The 9324-nt window shown below is 39.2% G+C and overlaps 1 protein-coding gene across 1 annotated transcript; it reads left to right on the forward strand.

Annotated features, from left to right (window-relative positions):
• Positions 1-8074: 8074 nt before the first annotated feature.
• ngfb (nerve growth factor b (beta polypeptide)) lies at positions 8075-8680 on the forward strand (the record flags this gene model as incomplete). Its single annotated transcript, XM_080495645.1, has 1 exon — positions 8075-8680. One exon carries the CDS (start codon positions 8075-8077, stop codon positions 8678-8680), a length of 606 nt encoding a protein of 201 aa, XP_080351771.1.
• Positions 8681-9324: the final 644 nt, after the last annotated feature.

Consider the following 9324-nt stretch of genomic DNA (forward strand, 5'->3'; position numbering starts at 1 on the left):
TTTGTCATTTAGAGCGAGTGTAATTCAATTATGACAAAATATTTCAAAGTTGTACTTTATCATGACAGAAAAAAAAGTTAAGGAATATCAAAGAATAGTTGTTAGTCCACCTCTTCTCTGTACCATATTGTGTTGATATGAATTCAAATTAAAAAGTTGACGAGTTTGTTGGAAAATAAAGAAATCTGGGGAAAAAACAAAAACTGTGCGAATCTCAGTAAACAAATTGTCCAAAAGATCTGAAAAAACATCACAAGAATAATACATATAAACCTCAGAAATCTTGTATCAAGCATACATCCAGGTAACAGTGCTAACTTTCCCTTCTTTTCTTTTGAGGGCTGAGAGCATGACCCCCGTAAACAAGCCCGAGCTTTACAGCTAATAACATTTTTGGGCATTTTCCACAAGGATTTTGAATCATGCTGACTCAATACAATTTCCGGTCGCCTTTCCGCAGGCACATTGCGCTTGGAAGCACCCCCACTGTTGTTTTTTATCAGATAAGATCTCGGAACTGTTATGTGTTTTTCGAAGAACTCCAGTGATATCCAAACTAGCACAACACTCAACACGCAGCCCGCTTCACGACCATAATTCAGCTAAAAGTCATTTGTGCCGAGAGTGCAAGGTGCACGGAGAAATGCAATTTCCTTCACTGTTTCAGCGTCTATATCAACAGTCGAAGTAAAAGTTTTTAACGCTCAGTCGTCAGGTGGCGGATGAGTCTCAGCGACACGACGCGATCGTGAGCTGCTGCAGCCCATCTGCTTCAAGGCTGGACGAGCAGTGTAATGTGCAATGCCCTGATGCACACTAATGTTATGTGCACATTTTAGCCCACCGTTTTTGCCATTATCCCGTGGCTACATGTTTCTCAACCCCTCCAGTAGCTGGTCAAAGCTTTGCACCATGAGCCAAGAGTAAATCCTCTAAATAGCAGGCACATGTGGTTTTTATCAGTGCAATCACTGTTTTCCACATGTATAAGAAATTTAAGAAATTATATCATCCCATTAATATTATATATTATTACTATACATTTTAAGTTGAAGTCTGAGTAAATCCTGACATTTTCCTTTTTACTCTTCAAACATAAAAAGCTGCAGTAATACAATACAGACTACATCCGCCCGTACTTATTTTTTTTCTCTACTTTAATGCAACTTGAAATTTTTTTGGTATCGTCAGTATAAATCTTAGGATCAGCCAAAGGGTCAAAGGAAAAATATAGATTTACACTGATATTATTTAACCTGCCTTCTTTAACTGAGTGCAGTTTCACACCACAAAACCAAGATCACTTTTGAGCGCAGCGTAGTCTGACACCTTCACATTTAGCATCATATTTCCTGTCATTTCCTGTTCCTTGGAGTCAAACTGTGACGGGAGCTTTACAGCTTGTCAGCATTTCTACCTGAATGTGCAAAAGACGCTGAATTTGAGAACACTATCAATTTTACACACCATAACAGTAGTGACAATACTTAGCTTTCCATTATTGTTGAGTGAGTAAACATTTTTTTTAATTTTCTCTCTTCTTAACTGGAGCTTCTTCTCACCTTGTGAAAACAGTTTAATTTAATTTGTCCAAATGTTCTGCCATTATATGCAAAATTGTGCCTTTTTTTTTTTTTTGTCCTGGCTGTAGAACTTATAGTTGAGCATGTATGCATTTTGATGATATATCCTAATGTTTGTGCAAACTAATATTTTCTTACTAAAGAATTTCAAATCTCCTGGGTTTCAAAGGTCCAAACACAAACCTGTTTTATATGTGTACGCATAATATGTTTACAAAAAGCTGCTCACACAGAGGGGCACAGGTGAATATAATGGTGTTTAGACTCGCTTATTCCTGGACTGTAGTCCAGGACTAAAGAGCTTTCTTATTGGTGTGGACCTTTGGAGATATGATTTCCTTTTGAGTGACACATCTGGATGTGTGGATTGCCGACTGGCAAAGGTCAACTGGCCTTTCAGCCTTTTAGACTACTTATAGAAAGGATGAAAAATATTTATTAACATTTATGACTATATTGAAGCTTCCCTGGGTATTTATGTATTTGATTATTATTTAACCAAAGTTTAAAACCAGGTTTTCTGGTTTGGAAGTTGTGACAGGGAGAGACCACCTATGCTGAGCATGTGAGTGTTTCCTGGCCTGCTGTTTTTTTCTTCTTCTTTTTTTAACAGGAATACACTGCAGTCATTTGGATTAACAGCTCATTTGCTTCTGTTTATATGTCGCTTACATTCCTGCCAGCTCGCTGTGTCCGGCTTGCTCTCGTTAGCAGTGACTGCAGTATTTTAATATCCTAGGGTTTCAAATATAAATTTTAATATATTTTTTAGAGAATTCAGAATTCCTATTAATGGGTTTCCTTATTTGATTTTTGTCACTAAATGAGCTAAAATTAGCACACTTGTTGGGTCACGGGCACAGTGACATAACAATAGTTTAAAATGTTTTCAAAGCTCATGTTTCAGGTTAACTTTAATTGACACTCCCAACTGTGCTTTATCACGGCACAAGAATAAATAATGTTATTGACTGGAATTAAAATCTGCTGTTGTAGTTGAATTGAGAGGGAAAGCAGACATTGTACCGCCATGTCTTGATTTAAGACAGTGTTATGGATTGTTGACATTTCTCTCGGCTGACCTGTTATGTGTGGCTTCATATACGAATAACCAAATTCCAAATATGAGCTGCTTTGAACTTGTTGCTAAAATACTCTTTTAAGTATTTTTCTCTCCTGCTTTAAAGATGCAGATGTGCTTTTGTTTGTTTGAGAATGCAAAAAAAAAAAAAAAAGTTAATTAAATGCAGCGTATTTCCCCCGTGGTCGATCTCCAGTGTGCAGGTCTGCTTCATTTTGGTATGTTCAGTATGTGACAGTCCAGCTACCACTTCCAGTTAAACATATTAAGTTTCTCTTCCTGTATTCACCTCACAAAGAATGTGTTTACAGTGGCTTTATGAGACGCTTTCTCTGCTTGTCTTTCAGCGGGGCTGAATCGCAGAGAAGTTCAGAGGTGTGCTGGATGGATGAGGCCACAGCCAGGCCTGATGGGAGGAGGCGTCCACAACACACTGAACTCTAACAACATCCTCTAGGAACCACGGAGGTGGTACAGTTCATGCGGAGACACTAAAAAGGTATCAAAATGGATTGATTTCAGCAAAAGCATGAAGCCCAGTCTGTCAAATCCTGTTTGAATGTTCCTCAGTTTACATTCCTTTCCCACATCCTCAATTAATCACTTTTGTCATAGAGACATATATCTGTGAAAATGCAGTTCACTCAAGTGAAAGGAAATTAAATTATACAGAAATTCAGCTCAGTTTAATTTTTCTTTCTCAAACTCTCAAAAGTTAAGTCTGCATAATAAAATACATACATAACATATAGAAGCACACACAAATAGCAATGAAATAAGAAACTGACTACATAAAACCTGGCAGTGAGGGAAGATGAGGCACACCAGAATGTAAGAAAAGAGAATTAAATTCGTTTTCACAGTTTTTGCCATACATATAGTGGGGAAAAAAATTTATTTTGTATAAGATGGAAAACATTCCGCTAACAATGCCTAACTCTGTCCTTACAGTTCTGTAGGAACCATCACTGAGAGCAGCATTTCTACTTAACCATGTGACATTACTCCCTGTTTAACACTGAGGGGATTCTTTACTTATGTCCTTTGCCTAAAAGTCTGAAAAGACTAATTTAAATTTCTTTCAAAAGAATAAATAAATCCCAGAAGGTTCTCAATAATGCAAATGAAAGTCACAGATGCTTCAGTTGCCTGAGAAATGTAAACGACTCGTATACAGAATGTTCTTTCACCCATAAAATACCAGATGTAACATTTGTGTGCGTCTTCCTTTTTAGATGGATGTGGTGTGAAATCGACTTTCCCAAACATAATGTTAGTCATGGAGGAATTTATCACATTGAATGAGCAATTTAAATGAGTTTTCTGTAATTCAAGACTTTAAACTCTGAAAATCTAAAACAAAAATAAAAGGGCACCTCAAAGCTAAACATTTTCCCATTGAGTGTATTAATAACACTGGGCCTTGTCCGAAAATCTTCAAAACAGCACCCAATGTCTTCTTTATTATTTATTTAATCCATACCTGTCACTATGAGTAAATTGTAATGTGACAATAGAACCAATAGAAAAGCAAGGGTTAACTAACACCTTCCACCCAGATAGAATGGAAGTCCTGTGTGCGAGTTCAGCTGTGACTTGGGAGGCGTTTCTGTGTTTGGATGTTTTCAGTTCTTGCTACTCTTTTTTTGTTTTCCTCCTATCAACCGAAAACCGCGGATGTGAGTGAGTGTGACTGTCTCGCTGTGTTTCCCCTGTGATGGAGTGGCGATCGGTTTAGGTTTATTCCCCTATGAATGGACGGAAAGGCCCAAAGCTGAATGAGTTTATTTACACTTGCATGTTGTGCTTGGGTCATTTACTGTATATACATTTCGCCAATTATGGAAGTATTTTTTTTACACCTATGCCTTTCTGTTATAAGTTTTGTCTCCCTGTATCTGCAGTAAATTCACTGATATACATTGTTTTTAATATATTAATGACAAGTGTTCTATTCGTTTTAGTGAGGACTTTAGTATAACATCAAGGGCAGAAGTTCAGTGGTCCTAATCTGCTGAATGGTCATGCCCGTAACTCTCTGAGCGAGGCCCTAAACCCCCAACTGCTAAAGTGACGTGAGGAAGGGCATCTGGGGTAAAGCTTGAGCCACATCACACATGTGCATCACATGATCTGCGGTAGCTGCCCCAGAAAGGAGCAGGAAAAACAGAATTTCTCATATCACTTCAACAGCATGTCACATGGATGAGCACAATCATTCTTGTATTATTAGTGATTGTATCCTAATATTGATTCAGTCTTCTTCATTTCCCGCAACAAATACCACCATTAAGAAAGTTGCGCACTCATTTCCTTTGGGTTTTTCTTCCATTTCTTTTATGCCTCTAACATCTTAAGTTTTCCAATGAATTAGTGTTTTTTTTTCTCCTTCCTGCTGTTAAAAACAACCTTCCTGTCTGTCCTACAGCGATTTCAATTAGCACACAGTGCAAAGATAAAGGGCCGTCTTCTCTCCAGTGGTCTTGTCTGTTTATAGTAATTATACTAATCTTAAACCTGACGCTGTAATGATTTGATCACATTCAAATGTTCCCTTACATGCAGGAAGGCAGAGCGGCGAGGGGGCGAGGTGAGAGGGGAGATGCCCTCCTATAATGACCAGACCTCACAAGCGTTCGTTAGTGTAATCATAGTTCACATTACGTACGTCTGTACAGGCTATGATTTTGCATTTGATTTGTTGTGCCAACAATTTTAATCCGCGAGCATTCGCCCTGACACCCGGGGGCGAACACTGCGTGCAATAAACCTTCCTGACAGAGCCTGAACGGCAGAGCCGTCGCAGGTGATAACACGCCTGTGATTCCTGGTGAACTGTATTAAATACAGTTCATAGAACGTCAATTTACGCAAGACAGTGAGGACAGATGTTCTGTGGTGTGCAATGTGATGTGAGTCACCACGTGATGAAAAGAAAATGATATCAAGCGGATGGATTGTCATAACACTACCAGTTATAGGTAACGTGACACCTGTTTTTTATGGATTTACTTTGCATATAATGTTTGTTATTGTTGCAAAAGGAATTCATCTGTGTTATTGGATAATTATATGTTTTGTTTTGTTTTTTTATTTGTCAATTCATGGATTCTTGTTTTTTTTCCCCTTGTTCTCCAAATCAGACACTTGTGTGATTTGAATGATAAAGAGATGATTGTTGATGTTTTAGTGCAGTATTTGACATTTTAACCAGGAAATCAAATTACTAAAATCCAGGAGATGCGTCTGTATGTTTAAACCAGTGTGTGAAAAGAAATTTTCTATTCATCACAATACTAGTCGAATAACATCCATCCATCCATCCATTTTCTATATCACTTCATCCAATTGGAGGTCGACCAGGTTAAATACAAAAATACAGTCGCACACATAGTGCATACAGTGCCGAGGACAAAAAAGAAAATACAAGGAGAATATGCAAAAACCACACGGCGAGGTTTGACTCACTATGACGCAAGCGTGACTAAAAAAACCATTCAGTCTGTAAAAAAAGAAGAAAGAAGCAATTGAGCACACTAATGTGTTTAAAATCTAAAGTTTCATTTAAATTTGACCTGTCCGTCTGCACCAACCAGACTGATCTCTTTCATTTTCTCTTGGAAGACATGAACCACCTGTGGCAGCATTTTTAAGCATTGTGACTTTCCTTTTTTTTTTTTTTTAAACACAGTATACGTTTTACAAATCTTCTTTAATACTTTGATAATATTGCTGACACCTTCAGGAAGTAGTGATAAAAAAAATTTTTTAAATGTGATGCACACTGAATGATTTCTTTATTCACCTTTAAAACCTTTTACTGCAAATTCAGAAACATTTTTAAATATCAACTATAACATAAAAAGATAATGGATTACACATAATATGAATAATACATAAAGCTTGGAATGTAATTGTCTTCATCATGGATGATAATGTAAATATGTAAATAGCCAACATTATGGCTTCCTCCCAGTGTTTGTAGATGTATAAATTAGTTTGGTTTCTTCTCATTTCAGTACCTTATCTGTTTAGTTTGGATTTGCAGACTTAAACCTTTGCCATGCCAAATACAATTTTTCACGCACTCCACTTGTGAAGTGTGTAGCTGTCATGCGCTTAGTGTTCAGGGCCATAAATATGAACTGCGACATGCACCTAAATGACATTAAGCTCCCTGTTCGACATATTTTGAAATGTAAAAGGGACGATATAAGAAGATCTGCACTCAAAAAACTTCACTGGAATGAAAGAATGCAGGTTATTGAAACACACTGCTTTAATCCCTTGTTTAAACACTCTTTATTTTCCTTTACTATCTCAGAACAGTTTTCTTAAAGAACAAGAAGCTCACATAGGTCATTGCTGAATGCATATGTTTGAAAAAAAAAAAAGCTGAATAAGTATTGACTAAAATTTGAAAAGCACTTCATATTTATGAATTACAATAAAAAATATTTAACTAAAAGTTCTTGATTTCAGTGATGCAGCCACAGTATCCCTGATCTCAAACCTTCCTCCACACCTCCACAGGGCAGTATATAGAATTGTAGTTCTTATCTGGATTTTTCAGTTTGCAGTTTTTTCAGGATTTTTTAGAAAGCAGGAAGCGAGTAGCAACGCTATTGAGAGTTTCATCGGCTCCATTTTGGAATCGCCACAGCCGGTCAGATCATGATCTGCATGTTCAGTTTTGCACAAATCTTACGAGCCATGAATCCTGATTGAATTATTTAGTTTTATCATCAGTGACAACAGTAACATTGTGGATGCTGATGCTGATATGATCCCTGGAGTCTGGAAGCTGTTGATGTGAAGTCATGTGTCAGAGAGGTATCATATGTAACAACCAAGCTGTTGAAGGTACACAGGAGTGGCTTGTGTATTTACGGTTATGGAAAACAGTATTAAGGGATACGTTGAATTTTAAATTATATTGAGCGTAACTGATTGACTCTGGATGTGCTGGCAGAAAGCTCTTTGGGTAAGAGTAGTTTGAAATTGACAGTCAGGTGATTTATGTGTCACAAACTGCCCGGCACAGCATAAAATCGGTAATTTCCGAGTTGAGTTATGCAGAGATTTATTCATCAAAGACTTTTTCCACTCTACTGTCATCCCTGCTTATCAGTAAATGTTCCATGTGAGGACCGTGCTGTAATCGGTGGTGTCGAAGTAAAACTGAATTGGTTTGAATTGAACAGAAAGAGGGAGTGACTTGGAGCATTAGGCAGCGAAATAAAGTATAACCTTTAAAAACTGCCAGGAGAGAATGATCACTTGGTCATATTCCTTATTGATCTCACACTTTAAGCTTCATTAGATCCCCTTTTGTAGACCGTGTGAACGTGTTGCAATATGTGCCCTAACAGAAGTGTTTCTCTTGTTGACAACCTCAGGTTGTGTGCTCATGAGGTCGTCTATGCTGGCCCTGTTCCTCTTCTTCAGTGCCCAGGCTCTGGCCGCCATCAGAGGGGACTCCTGCACTGCCACAACGGCACATCGGAGGGATCCCAGCGACGACCACATCTCCGTCCCTGTAGTGGACCCCAAACTCTTCAAGAAGCGCCACCACCTCTCCCCCCGGGTGCTTTTTAGCTCCCAGCCCCCCGATGCAGAGCCAAAGGGGTCAGCGGGCGCGAGTAGAAGGACCCGGAGGCGAGCAGGGCAGCCTCAGCACCGCGGGGTGTACTCGGTATGTGAGAGCGTCAGCGTCTGGGTGGGCAACAAAACCAAAGCTACGGACATCTCGGGCAACGAGGTGACAGTTCTCCCCGATGTAAACATCAACAACGTCAACAAGAAGCAGTACTTCTTCGAGACGACGTGTCACAGCTCCCGGCCGGGCAGCCCGGGCTGTTTAGGGATCGACGCCAGGCACTGGAACTCCTACTGTACAAACTCACACACTTTTGTACGAGCGCTGACTTCATTCAAGAACCTGGTGGCGTGGAGGCTCATACGCATCAACGTGGCCTGTGTGTGCGTGCTCAGCCGCAAGTCGTGGCGGCAGTGAAGACTTTACCTGCACGCACAGGCCCGAGTACAGCACGTACACAGGACATACCAGCGCGAACCTGCAGACGGCCGTGACTTTCCTCGCATAACTTATCACCAAAGACGTTTCACTCTCTGCACAAAGTAAATTATTAGTATTTGTCAAAAATATCAGGACTGCATGTATAACCACCAGACCTGGGTCAAAATGTATCTCAAAATCTCTTCTTTTTTACTTGTTTTCAGTCCCGAGGATTGAAAGGCTTTTACTTTGTCTCCGTTTTAGCTTGGGTTTAAAAATAAGCCCGGTTTATACGCTGAAGTAAACATGATGGTACAGGATCCTTATTTATTTGAACATTTGAGAAAAATGTTTTGACAAAAATGATTAAATAAGTTTTTGTAACATTCGCCCACACGCAGTTTTAGGAGTAACGATTAGAAACAGCTCATCACATCAAACAAACCCATGATATCACCCAAAAGAGCAGTCTGTTGTATTCCAGCAGTGGTTAAGTATTGACCTGTGTGGTGTGGAGGATCCAGGTTCAAATCAGAGAGAGCGTCGAGGGTGGAAAAATGAACCAAGTGCATATTTCTATTTGCTATCACCTGCTCGGTCAATCCCACTCTGACGGAAATGGCTGAATAGACACAATAACT

The sequence above is a fragment of the Blennius ocellaris genome, assembly GCF_963422515.1.
Source record: "Blennius ocellaris genome assembly, chromosome: 4".
Lineage (NCBI taxonomy): Eukaryota > Metazoa > Chordata > Actinopteri > Blenniiformes > Blenniidae > Blennius > Blennius ocellaris.